Source organism: Mustela nigripes, chromosome 7 (assembly GCF_022355385.1).
Source record: "Mustela nigripes isolate SB6536 chromosome 7, MUSNIG.SB6536, whole genome shotgun sequence".
Lineage (NCBI taxonomy): Eukaryota > Metazoa > Chordata > Mammalia > Carnivora > Mustelidae > Mustela > Mustela nigripes.
Genome location: NC_081563.1, coordinates 110,688,618 through 110,702,442, shown reverse-complemented (window position 1 = coordinate 110,702,442; position 13,825 = coordinate 110,688,618). Strand labels below are relative to the sequence as shown.

At 45.5% G+C, this 13,825-nt stretch overlaps 1 protein-coding gene across 1 annotated transcript in view; it reads right to left on the bottom strand.

Moving 5' to 3' along the window:
• Nucleotides 1-1,348: 1,348 nt before the first annotated feature.
• LOC132021758 (RING finger protein 24) overlaps nucleotides 1,349-13,825 on the bottom strand; it is a 104,629-nt gene continuing 92,152 nt past the window's right edge. Inside the window, exons 5-6 of the mRNA XM_059406605.1 lie at nucleotides 8,166-8,245; nucleotides 1,349-7,439 (exon numbers count right to left, since the gene is read on the bottom strand). Coding sequence (XP_059262588.1) covers nucleotides 7,301-7,439; nucleotides 8,166-8,245 — 219 coding nt within the window. The 3' untranslated portion in view covers nucleotides 1,349-7,300. The remainder of the gene's footprint in view (nucleotides 7,440-8,165; nucleotides 8,246-13,825) is intronic.

The following is a 13,825-nucleotide window of genomic DNA, read 5'->3' as shown; positions in this document are numbered from 1 at the left end:
TGGCTTTTCCTTCGGCCTCCCAGGCCACGGCTGCCTGTGCCAGCTGCTGCTCCTTATAGGCCACAGGTGCAGGTCCGGACCTCCCTCAGCAGTCCGCAGCCATGGACGCTGATCTCTAAGGTGGCGGCCCCTCCTAGCCCTTGCCTCTGACCGGTAGCCCCAAGGCAGTGACCGCCTTCCCCTCTCACCACTGGGTGTTCCTAAGGCCATCGCTGTACATTCTCTTCCCTGAGCCTGATCCCAGTTTACTGCCACTTCACTACCTCTGGCTTGCGAGATTAACGTAAATCAGCTCCCATCTCCAGGTACCACTGCATTCTGTCAGCAGTGTCCCTCCCAGTCTGCCCATCATGAGGTAGCCTGAGGGTCCCCACACCCCCTGCAACTAGAGACCGTGTGGGGGGTACAGGCAGGGGTTGCCTAAACCAGGATTGGAGGTGAAGGCTCACAGGGCTGAGTGCTGGGATGTGGTGACTGGCAAGGGGGGAGGGAGTCTCTGTGAGGGTACCCAGGCTTCTTGGGGAGGCTTGGTTTTGGACTGTGATTTTGATACCAAAAAGGCAGCTGGATATTTTAATTGGAGATTTCAGACCTGAGAATGATGTGTATCTAGGTGGGAATTTAGTGACTATGAAGGTAGAATGAGAATAGCAATTACAAGATGGGCAGAGAAGGAAAAGGCTGTGAAGAAAGTGGTTCAGTAAGGCGGTGGTGGGGCCGGCTGCCCAGGCCGCTGGGGAAGAGGAGCTCTCTAGGCACCTGTATTCAGGGGAGGTTTAAGAAGTGGTCCAGATTTGTGGCAGGCTCATGGATGGCCTTTTTCCCCAAGCTGTGGGGCCAAAGCTGACCTTCAGGGGTCCTAGTGAGGGGCGGTGAGGAGAAATGGCAGTTGCCACAGGGTGACTTTGGACCAGGAGAGGTTTTTTTCTTCTAACAGAATAGTTGGTATTTCCAAGCCTGTGATGTAGCTAGAGAGGTGGGTGTGGGCTAATTCCACCACCTCAACTCCCCTGAGTACTGTTATCTGCATTGGTGAGACCACTGGTATGTCCAGCTGCATCTGCAGTACCAAGGCCAGGGAGGGAGGCAGGTGGGGCCCTGGCCTCTTTCTCCCTCACCGTGACCTGGTGCTCCAGTCTTTACCCTTGACCCTAACCCCTGGCCCTGTATCCAGGAGGTATGGGGTGCAGGCTGAAAGCTCGCCTTGATCACAGTCCATGTTGCTGGTGACCAGCTCTTTTTGACCAGAGCCACTGACCTTGGCTTTCCAACTCCTGCTACACAGGCTGAAGTGGGGTATAGGTGACCTCAGGTCCCTCTGAGTTACAGGGTACAAATGCAACACAAAGTATTTTCAAAACATGTTTTTTATTTACATTTGTTTTAAGTCAATTACATGCAAGTTTTGTTTTTAAAACAGGAGTAATTAGCCAAAAATGCATTAAAATTTTAAAATAGCACTTAAATATACAAAAATATAGCTTACAAAAAACTGCGAATGTTTAAAAATATTCTGCTGCAGAATTCTTAGTGTACAAATACGTCTATGAAACCTGAGAATCAGCATTTCATAAACTTTTTTTTTTTTTTTTTTTTTTTTGAGGGAGTTATACAAGATCTAGTGAATAAAATCCAGTGGGCTAAAGAAACTACAGGACCTAAACTATTCCCTTTGTGGCAATGGCATCAAGAAATGCAGAGACAACAGTATCAGGAGCACTCTCGGAAGACCAGGCCCTCGCCAGGAGGGACTTCTCTAATCCTGGCCCCACCTGCTCTCTCTAGCAGGGCCTGTGAGGGAAGGGGCATATGGAAGGATAGTGTGCACCTGGCCCTAGACTTAGGACCACCAGGCTGGTACTGGCACAGGGAGCAGAGAGGAGCTTCCTCAAACTACAGACAGGTCCCTTGGCTGGTGGGGACCACATTCGAGGTTCATGTCCCTGAAGCAGTGTGGGTGTTCTCCCTGACCCCAGAGCCACAGGAGTGAGCTCTGGGTTGGTAAGCCAAGGGTGCGATGCTTGGTCTAAAAAGTGGAATGAAACTCTTTGCATCTTACAACAAGTTGGGCTCTGAAGGTGAACAAACTGAATAAGCCCCGTTTTTCTCCTGCTATTCTCAAATGGAAGCACATTCCATGGCACGTGGGATCTTTTGTTCATCTTATCTATGAAAGAACCATTTCTGGTTTTCAGCTGCAGATTTTACCAGAACTTAAACATTGCGAATTGAGACATGTTCATCTCTTTTACTTAAAATTCATAATAGCTTGTGCGGAAGACATTCTAGCCAGGACGAGATACTCACTAACAGGTGGCATTTCACATACAGTTCCTTTCAAGTTTCAGTTAGGGGCCCAAGTTGCACTTTTAATCCAAGGGAAGGCAGGATGCCAGGGAGGTTGGTGAGGACCAAGAGGCAGGAGTCCATGTCCCTCCCTGCAGAGCTGCCTGGAAGCAGCAGCTCTATCTTCTACAGGGGCAAAGATGGACTTAAGACATTTTTTTTCTTTAAAGGAAAAGATGACTGATGGAGTAATTTCTATTTTTGAATGGAGAAAATTCTGTGGGAAGCATTTTCTTTTTAATGTGTGCATAAAGGTTGGGGTGGGAAAGGGAGCAGAGCACATGACCTTCAATATGGACCCTGAATGGTGTGTATCTATGGTTAATTTGGAGACTGCCCACCTACCTGCTTAGCAGCATCTGAGACCTCCCACCCACCCACCCACCCAAAAAAAGGAAGGCTGCCGGAGGCTTTAGTTGCTGCTGCTTCTCACATCCCCTGCCTCAAAAACACAGGATCTCACCTAAGAAATCATGGCTGTTGTAGCCGGATATCACCCCATCAGATAGGGTTTGGTGGGGGTGGGGACAGCTTGTCCAGGCCCTGCAAAGACTGCTGGACCAGGACCAGAGATCTGCACTGCTGCTGTCAGCAAGAGAGTGGAACCTGCTTTTGAGTGTCCCGTCACAGACCAGGAAGACAGTCTAGAAATTGGTTGTGCTCATGTACTATCTGAGCATGTTTGGTAAGGGCCATGGAGGGATTGCTGTTTCTGCTTTGTATGGAAAACAAGAATTCCAGTATGCTGCAATCAATAAAAAATGCCTTATTCAAAAAGGAATGTGATTGCGAAGACATCCCCCAATTATGGGCTCACCTTTTACAGATACTCTGCCTTCTGGGTGGCTCTTCCCCCATGAATAGGAATGCTCCTTGGATATACTTGTCTGGTATCACATAAGTTAGAAAAAAAAAAAAGAAACATTATATATACACACACAAGCACTCGTGTATACATACACGTGTGTATTTACCTGTATATGCATAAACCGTCACTGGAAGGATCTACATGGAACAAACTAAAAGGGGGAGTTCAAGGGGTGTTAAAGTTGGGCTTGTCAGGTCAGGGATGCAAGGAAGACTTTATGATTTGTGAACTATGTGAAGGGATTACCTACTCAAAAACTTAAGGAATAGCACTTAGGGAGCACTATGGGCAAAGTTACATGGAGGTGACTAGGGAAGATCTGGAGAGGCAAAGGAAGGGGCCCAGGCAAAACTAGACCCCAGGGGCAGCCCCCTGTCCCTCAGGAGGCTCCTGCTGAGGTTTTATTGCTACCTGAACTACAGAAGAGCCCTGCGTGGCATGCATTATGATGTCCCCTACTCAGAAGCTTCCACAACCCCAGCCCAACTTCCCACCAGGCTTTGGACGTGGCTGGTCCACACAAGAACCAGCAAAGACATTACTACAATTCTTAGGTGATGAATAAGGAAACCAGCTTTGAGAGGCTAACTTGCATAAAGACGCTTGGCTGGTGAATGGCCAGGGAGGATTTCAAGTCACTGCGCACTTTTTCTGTCCAGAGCTCTAGGGATGCCTCCCTGTGTTCATTTTGTAATTCTCAGCCTTTCAGAAAATTACTATAGTTGTTCAGAATAGCTTAGCAGAGCAGGAGCAGGCCATGGAGGTGACAGGCTTTGAAGTGGGTCTGTGGAAAAGGGCAAATCATTCCCCTGATGGGCCCAAGAGATTTGGCATTGGAGGAAAGGTTCTTCATTTGTCAAGACATGTCAAGAACAAGCTTTCTGGCAATGATGGGATGTTCCCTGTACTCCTCACCCCAAACTTCCCATGGGCTATCTGCTCCCATCTGGCCATTTCTGTCTTGTCCTGTTCCCTGCCTGGGTGGGTGCAGACTACAAGTACCTTACCTGCTAGGGACAGGCCCAACCAAACACACTGTGGCAAATAAAAGCGGCTGAGGACAGTATCTTAACACCTACTCATTCAGTTATCAAGTCAGGCTGGTTTTGTTCCGTTTCTAAAGCCAGCTAAATTCAACTATACCCCTAGCAATAAGTAGAGAATGATGCAGCCACCCATGGAGTTCTGTTAGGGCTGAGTTACGTTCTTTAAACCCACAACACACAAGTAACATCCGATCTTTGAGCTGCTTAAGACTCATTAAGAGAAAGTAAAAAACTACCATGTCACCAGCCAGTGGCCCAAGAGCAGACAGACCAAAGGCCCCATGTGTCTAGAGATTAACAAAAGGCCACCATCAACTCACCAACAAGACAGATGTGGCAAGGCTGGCCTCTAAGGTATAAGCTTGTGCCAAGAATATTAGGGGATTCTTAACTTGTTAGTGTCCAAATGGACATTACCACAGAAGGCTGTATTTTAATCAGAATTAAAGATAGACGTAAAAGTGAAGTGCTGGCCACTGGCAGTTACAGCAGTGCAGCAGAGAGTCCTGGAGGACCCAGATGTGGGGAGCAAGTGCATTCAGGCTGTGTTGCTAACAGTTGCAGGAACTACTGTGCGTGGCACTGGCCATATGCTGCAGGGAGACGAAGAAGCCAAGAAAGGAGATGACCACGAGCGGCGCTCCATGTCCAGCCCCACCCTGGGGGAAGAGCTGCATTTACAAAGCGCTCCGCATTCATGGGTGTTGAGGTCACGCGGGTGGTACCTCATGGGGGTTTGTGCCCAGCGGAGAGTGCACAGTGTTCCTGAACTTTCCTCCACCGGCTGGAACTCCGCACCATGTCAACTTGTGCTTCCTGTGGTAACAGGAAATGAACTCATCTACTTCCCTACACATATAGGGGCTTTGGGGCGGTCTCCTTACACCGAAGAAAAAGGCTGCAACTGATGGGTTATAATCATGGTGAAGCTGTGAGCGGAGATCATTTGCAGTTTAGAACACAAGAATTCCTCCTTTGAGGAGAAAAATTCTTTCCTGTTCTAACCCCATTAATGACAAGGTGAGATTCATCCCAAGGCCATTCCATGGGAAATGGTGGGTGTTGGCCACTAATGAGGCTAGTCCAGAAGCAGGCTTATTTCTGAAATGGTCACTGGAAACCTTGCACTGTAAACTGGGTGCTTTGCAGCATTCAGCTCCATTATGCTATGGAAACAACGCAGAAGCGATGGAAGTAGGAACGCATGAAAAGTTCTTTTCAAGGACGCCCAACAGGCTAAGGCTTTCTTTCATATAAAAAGATCCCACACTTCCTTGCTCCGTTTAACCAGCAGCCAGTTGGCGTGCCATGAATAGGTCACACGGAGCAAACAGCCAATTCTGACCAACTGGATTTGTAATTTTCCAAGCTGGATTCTGCCCAGAACTTTCCTAGGCTAGTGGGAATTTTCCTCCTCCTCTGGCCCCAGCCACCTGAGCCAAGGACAGGTTCCCTCTTCCATTCTAAGACCGCAGAGAAAAAAATCCCTAGAGACCTGCCACGAATAGAGTAGCAAAGCTTCCTCCATCCACTCTCTATACCATGCAGACCACATTTCCAACGAGAAACTGTCCTCCTCACACCTGTGGGATGGAGCAAAGCTGTTGACAAGGAGTCTACCCCATGACAGAAGGACGTAGAAAGAAGAAAAGAACTTTCTATCTGACCCAAAGCCATTTCAGATAGCTGATTTGTACAGTATTCGTAAATCTGAACAGATGGGGAATCATTTCTAGAAAAGTTGGACAGAAAGGGCTAAAGAGCAGCATGCATTTCTCTCCTGTAAAGACACTTTCAGTTACTTATCGCAAAGTCTGAATAGTGAGGCACACACCAGCAGGGGAACAGTGTCCCATAGGCGCTTCCTGACACTATTTACAATTTCAAGTGGATCCCCAGCTTCGGAATTACATAAGGATCTTATTTGGGATGCTTCAAATTGTTAAAACATCAATGACCGGCATTTTCTCAAGTAGAAACGGTATCTAGAAAGGAGAATAGAGGGAAGGAGAGGGGAGAGGCAAGGGGGTCAGCATCCTCATCACAGCAGGGCTGGGACGACCGGCCATTCTCAGGAGGGAGCTCCCTTTAGGAGCCGTCTGAGGGGCTCACAGCAGCTCTTTACCAAGGCAGTGGGCTGAGACTAGCAGCTGTGCTGGAGCCATACTGTGCCTGTGGTGGTGTGGGCAGCACCCTGAGGCCCTCTGGGTCACACAGGGATGGCATTGGCTCAGAGGTCCACACCCAGCTGGGGCTCCTGATGGGCACCTTGGCCAGGCCTCACTGGAGAGTCGGGGAAATAAGAGGAAATGGCTTCTGACCAGGCCTTTTCAAGCGCATCTAATGTTTCCAGATGGTTTGATAAGCAAGTGTCGTGAACTTGAGGGAGAAGGGGGTGGTGAGGAGCACTGCTGCTCTGTGATAACCAAAGCCCTTGGGTTCCAAGATGACCTTATCAAAGGAACATAATGTGAAAAGCCTTGTTGGCACTGCCTCACCAATCACTGGCAACCAGTCGTGCTTCAGCTGAGGTAACCGCAGAGGTAACCGCTGGTTTTACTTGGCTCAGGGGCTGCCGGGAGGGTCTGCTGCTGCAAAGGCATGCACGGTCTGCATAGAAGCTCATCTGTCCACAGGGTAGGGGGCGGGGGTGGCTTTAAAGACCTGCCCTCAGTTCCCTTCTCTAACAGTTCTGTTTATCTTCCCTTCTGCTTGATAAAGATTCACCTTGACATGGAGATAAGTATCTGGGAGACAGAGTAATGGCGTCAGCAAGAGACCCTCATGACATTTCTTGAAAATAACTGGAGGGCTCATCCTTCATCCACTCCTCTTCTCTTGGCATGGGGTAGTGTCAGCGTGCTTTGGTTGTCACAAGACCCAGAAGTCTGGGTTTCCAGCTTAGCTGGCCCGAGTTCTTCACGAGGCAAAGGAAGTGGTAGCTGGTGCCCCAGGTAGAGCAGCCAACACAGAGACCACCTGTGTTCCTCCTGGCTCCACATGGACGTTGGATCCCGCAGCAGTTTGATCCTTGGGGGAGCTATACAATGTTCTCTGCCCCGGGCAGGGGCCCCTGTGGGGGTCCACGGTCCTGCTTACTGTGCAGCTGGGCCAGCTGCAGAACTGGCATGTTGCACAGTGGACACACCTTCCGAACCTCCAGCCACTTAATAAGGCACCTGCAAGGTGAGACAACACAGGAGGGTGAGGTCAGTCCCATGCTTGTGGTGCCTCCTGCCCACCTCCATCATGGGTTGAACACCTCTGTCCCTTATAGCCAGGGGTCGGTGTGAACAGTCGGGTCCCAAATAGGTCCACCAGCAGGCACACCAGAGCCTCTAGTCTTCCAAAAGGTGATACTAAGAAACCACAGCATGCTATATTCTCAAATTATCCCGACTTGTTAATGAAGTACACTGAGGATGGTGGTGGGAAGTAGGAGAAATAAAAGTTTTTAATAGAAATAACAAAATTGTCAGAGAAGGGGGAATATTAATGTCTTCATGGGAGATGGCCTCCTCTACCATTTACATTCATACTTTATTATTTTGATTTAAAATAACCATGGTTTTGATTAAAGTAAGTTTTTAAGAATAGAAGTTCTCTTGGAAAGTTCCAGTTAAGTAGCTGCTTATAGCCCTGGTTCTAAGGAGGTGGCTTATCTGGCCCTCTGCTTAAAGTCCTGCCTGGTAGTCATGTTCCATCACCATAATCTCTCCTAATGTCACGTGTACACACACACACACACACACACACACACTCTCACCCTGTTGGCTACATTCTGCTTTCTGCATTGCAGACCAGTCATAAAGCTGTCAAGCTTGTCTGGCACTGTCCCAAGCCCACAACTTGCTCAATACACCTCAAACACAGATCCCTTTAAGTAATTCCACACCAATACTCACTTTCTGTGGAAGGCATGCTTACATGGACAAATGCCCAACTCATCTCGAGGCTTGAAGTCTTCTAGACACACTGCACAGAGCTGAAAGACAAATTCACAGGTGAGGCAACATGTCTGCTAAGTACACTCGCAGCCCCGAAGTAAAGTACAGACCCCTGAGGCCAGCCATTTGAAGGGACTTACAAGGTCCCATGACTCCTTAAGTGAAATAAACGGGCTGGAATGCGCCAGGTCTTCTGAAGAAGAGTCTTCTGCTTTTCCTGTCACCTGTCTTCAAGATAGAGGGCAGACAGGAGGACACAGCAAAGGCAGCTTCCTTTACTTCAGTGCACTGGCAGAGTCTCACTTAGGTTTATTCTTAGTAGACAGACTGAATAAAATACAATTTTCCTGTGGTGGATGTGGGGCTGACTCCCAGGGAATGCCTGCTCAGCAGCACAGCCCCTAAGGGGGACGGCTCATGCCCTGGGGGGTCTCCTTTTGTTTTTCATAATGTAGAAATTATAAACCATGGCACAGCCTGCGATAACATGCTTTTTATAGTTCCTGGGGCCCTTCACTTTGGCACAGTTCTATCAGTGTCTTATAGAGAGTTATTCAAGAGTCACTAAAGTTAAACTTATGAAAATATACAGATGGAGCTGTAGAGAGGATCATCCTCTGACAGGTGGCCAGGCTCTACTGCATGGAAAAAGACCACCTCCTTCACAGCCAGATGCTGGGTTCTAACCACTACTATTTGGGCACATTCTAGCACCCAGGGACATCAAGTATCATTGTATATACCCACTTTACAGATGAGAAAACAGGCTCAGAGTGACCACCTTGTTGGGTAACCATGCCTGGCTGGGGATCCAGGTCCACTGCACAGATGTCTTGCTGTACTACTTGTCTCCTGCCCAAAGGTTGAACTCCTCCCTGCTTGCTTCCCTGTCCACCTCCAGGGATCCTGGTTCAACCACCACTATTTCTTGTCCATCCCATCGACATGACCCCCTGTTGCCTGTATCTTCATTCACCTGTAATATGTAACCCAGTCTTCTTAAGTTATGTGGCAGGACACATGGCTCTTCGTGCCCTGTGGTCAGTGCTCTTAATGTTGGTTTCCAACACCCTTCTTTGGGGGAGCTCTCGGGGGGGGGGGGGTCGTGTACACAGCAGATAGGATCTTCACAAGAGGAGGAGGAAAATGAATAACTGTCTTAGGTTCAGCATTACTGTGAAGACAGCATGGGAGAAGCCAGGACAGATAGCCTTGGCTCAAATACCCACTAGATGTGGGACCTCAGCCATCATGATGCCTCTCAAGCTCTGTTTCTTCATCTGTAAACTGGGGACACTACTTGCCCCACTGTCATCAGTTCAGACAAGGGGCAGGGCTGAGGAGGAAGTAAGGCAGGCAGTCTATCAATACTAGTGGTTTTTATTTACATTTAAATTTCATTTACATTTTATTTTCATTTAAATTTCATGCCAGGCGCACTTCTGGAGGAAGGCTGAGAATAAGCTATGAGGAAAAGTGAGAAACTAGCACTTCCAGCCTTTGGGGCCATCTTTTTGGGCTTTAGCTTTCCACCTGTAAAGGGGGATGATGTTCCCACCTCACAGACTATATGAACAGGCCCTTCTGCCTTTAAACACGAAGCTTCCCTCCCAGCACAGGAGGTAAAGAGGGTTAGGACTACTGGCTCTGCTTCTGAAGATTCAATGCTGATCTTACCAAAGGGCAAGAAGTTGGTAAGCCACTCATTTTAATTTGCTTATTTTTCTAGGATCCAAGATTAGATTTGTAGCATTTTTAAAACAGAGTTATGACTGATGGTTATAATGTGCTATTATATTTTTAAACAAATTCTGAAACCATAGTCACCCAGAAAAAAAAAAAAGAAAGATAAATTCTGACATGTTAAGTGCCATAGGTGACTAGAAGCCAAGGGTAGTCACAAAGAGAAAAGCCTCAGATCTGACTTCTCAAAAGTTTCATGAAGTGCCAAACTAATTTTATAACTTTACAGATCATATTTTGCAAATCAGCTTTACTTCCCAGTATTTCAACAAGATTGCTTCTCCAGTGTAACTTCCCAAACCTTTTTAAAAATGGAGATGTAATTCACATTAATATTCACCACTTTAAAGTATACAATTCAGCAGTTTTTAATATATTCACAGAATTGTGCAACCATCATCACTACCCAATTCCAGGACATTTCATTCCCTGCCCCCAAAGCACACATCCATAAGCAGTCACTCCCTTATTCCCCCTTCTTCCCAGTCCCTGGCAACCACTAATCAGCTTTCTGTCTGGATGGATTTGTCTATTCTGGTCATTTCCAGAATGAAATGGAATCATGAAATGGTATCTTACAATATGTGGTATTTTTTGTCTGCCTTCTTTTACTTAGCACAATGCCTTCAAAGTTCATCCACGTTTATTCACTTTTATGGCTAAATAGTATTATGGATATACCATATTTGTTTACCCATTCATATGTTGACAGCAGCTTGGATTATTTCTACCTTTTGGCTATTGAGAATAATGTTGCTCTGAACAAATAACTGAAGGACGCCTCGGTGGCCAGGTCTGTCAAGTGTTTGCCTTTAGCTCAGATCATGATCCCAGTGCCCTGGGATGGAGTCTCACATTGGGCTCCCTCCTATGGGGAGTCTGTTTCTCCCTCTGCCTGCTGCTCCTTCTGCTTGTGCTTGCGGACACACACACACTCTCTCTGACAAAAAAATAAATTTTTAAAAAAGGGGGTGCTTGGGTGGCTCAGTGGGTTAAACCTCTGCCTTCAGCTCAGGTCATGATCTCAGAGTCCTGGGATCGAGCCCCGCACTGCGCTCTCTGCTCAATGGGGAGCCTGCTTCCCGCTCTCTATCTGCCGGCCTTTCTGCCTACTTGTGATCTCTCTCTCTCTCTTAAATAAATAAATAAAAATTTTTTAAAAACAAAATCTTAAAAAAACCCCACAACAACAAACCAGACAAGTAATTGAGTTTTTAAAATTTTTTATTTTTAAAGATTTTATTTATTTATTTTTTTGTCAGAGAGAGAGAGAGAGAACACAAGTAGGCAGAGTGGCAGACAGAGGCAGAGAGAGAAGCAGGCTCCCTGCAAATCGAGGAGCCTGATGTAGGACTGGATCCCAGGACCTTGGGATCATGACCTAAACTGAAGGCAGCGGCTTAACCAACTGGGCCACCCAGGTGTTTCGTAATTGACTTTTCAATTCTCTGGGTATTTATCTAGGAGTAATTGTTATGGTAATTCTAACTTTTTTTTTTTTTAAAGATTTTATTTATTTGAGAGAGAGAGATAGCAAAAGAGCATGAACAGGGTGGAGAGGGAGAAGCAGGCTCTCTACTCAACAGGGAGCCTGACATGGGGCTCAATCCCAGAACCCTGGGATCACTACCAAAGCTGAAGGCAGTTGCTTAACCAACTGAACCACCCAGGCGTCCCTGTATTTAACTTTCTGAGAAATTACTAAACTGTTTTCCAGAGTGGCTACATAATTTCATATTCCCACCAGCTGTGTATGAAGGGTCCAATTTCTCCTTATCATCAGGTTATTATTATTGTCTTTTTGATTATAGCTATCCTAGGTGGTATGAAGTGGTATCTCATTGTGGTTTTGATGTGCATTTTTTGACTAATGATTTTGTGCTTATTGGTCTGTTACATATCTTCTTTGGAGAAATGTCTTTGCCCCATTTTTTTTTAGTAGCGTTATTTTTCTTTTTATTATTGACATGTACAATTTATTTATAAATTTTCTAGATAAAAATCCCTTATCAGATAGCCAACTGATTTTGACAAAGAAGCAAAAACATTTCAATGACAGGACAACTTTTTCAACAAATGGTACTGGAGTAATTGGACATGCATAGGCATCAAAAGCATTATATCATCCCTAAAGCATAAACAACCAAAGGAAAAAAAATCAATAAACTGGACTTCATCAAACTAAAAAGATTCTGTTCTGCAGAAGACTTGCTAGGATGAAAGGACTGATATAAAATATTTACAGTTTTTTTTTTTAATTTTGTAGGCTTTTTATTATTGAGTTATAACAGTTTTTTATATATTGTGGATACTAGACTCTTAACAGATATAAGATCTGCAAATCTTTTCTCCCTGTGGGTTGTCTTTTTACTTTCTTGATAATGTTATTTGAAGTACGAGGTTTTTAAATTTTGATGAAGTTCAATTTATGTTTTTTTTTTTTTTTTCCCCTTTGGTTGCTTGTGCTTTAGGTGTCATATTTAAGAAACTATTTGGGTTATTGAACCCAAAGTCACAAAATGTGATTCTATGCTTATTTCTAAGAGTTTTATAATTTCAGTTGTTACATTTAGGTCTTTGGTCCATTTTTTTTTTTTAAAGATTTTATTTATTTATTTGACAGAGAGATCACGAGTAGGCAGAGAGGCAGGCAGAGAGAGAGAGAGGAGGAAGCAGGCTCCTGCTGAGCAGAGAGCCTGATGCGGGACTCGATCCCAGGACCCCGAGATCATGACCTTAGCCGAAGGCAGCGGCTTAACCCACTGAGCCACCCAGGCGCCCATGGTCCATTTTTTAGATAATTTTTGTATATGGTGTGAAGCAGGTTTCCAACTTCATTCTTTTGCATATAATTTGGTCATCTAGTTACCACAGCACTATTTATTGAATCAACTATTCTTTTCCTATTGGATTGCCTTGACACACTTATTGAAAATCAATTGACAGGGGCACCTGGGTGTTCAGTGGGTTAAAGCCTCTGCCTTCAGCTCAGGTCATGATCCCAGGGTCCTGGGATCGAGCCCGGAATCGGGCTCTCTGCTCAGCAGGCAGTCTGCTTCTCCCCCACCCCTTCTCTCTGCCTACTTGTGATCTCTGTAAAAAAAAAAAAAAAAAAAAAAAAAAAAAAAAAAAAAAAAAATCAATTGACCATAAATGTGTAAGTTTGTTTTTGAACTTGAACTCTCAATTCTGTTCTGTTGATCTGCATGTTTTTCCAACTGCTAGTATCACACTGTCTTAAATATTGAAGCTTTAAGTTCCAAAACTGGGAGGTGTGAATCCTCCAACTCTGTTCTTTTTCAAGATTGTTTTTTGGATATTCTAGGTTCCTTGCATTTCCACATGAATTTTCAAGTCTGCTTGTCAATTTCTTCCCGCCCCCCAAAAAAGACAGCTATGATTTTGATAGGGATAGTGTTGATTCTGTAAATATTATGGGGAATATTGCCATCCTATCAATAGTAGGTCTTCAAAACCATGAACACAGTAGGTCTTTCCACTTACATAGATTTTCCTTAATATCCTTCAAGGATTTTTTTTTTTTTTTTGAGGATTTCATTTATTTATTTGTCAGAGAGAGAGATAGAGCATGCACACACGTGCGCAAGCAGGAGGAGCAGCGGGCAGAGGGAGAAGCAGGCTTCCTGCTGTGTAAGAGGCCTGATGTGGGACTCTGTCCCAGGACTCTGGGATCATGACCCAAGCCGAAGGCAGACATTTAGCTGACTGAGCCACCCAGGCGTCCCAGATATCCTTCAAGGATATTTTGTAGTTTTTAGTGTAGAAGTCTGAGCTTCTTTATTAAATTTATTCCCAGTTACCTTAATCTTTTTGATGCTGTTATAAATGGAATAGTTTTCTTAATTTCACTTTTG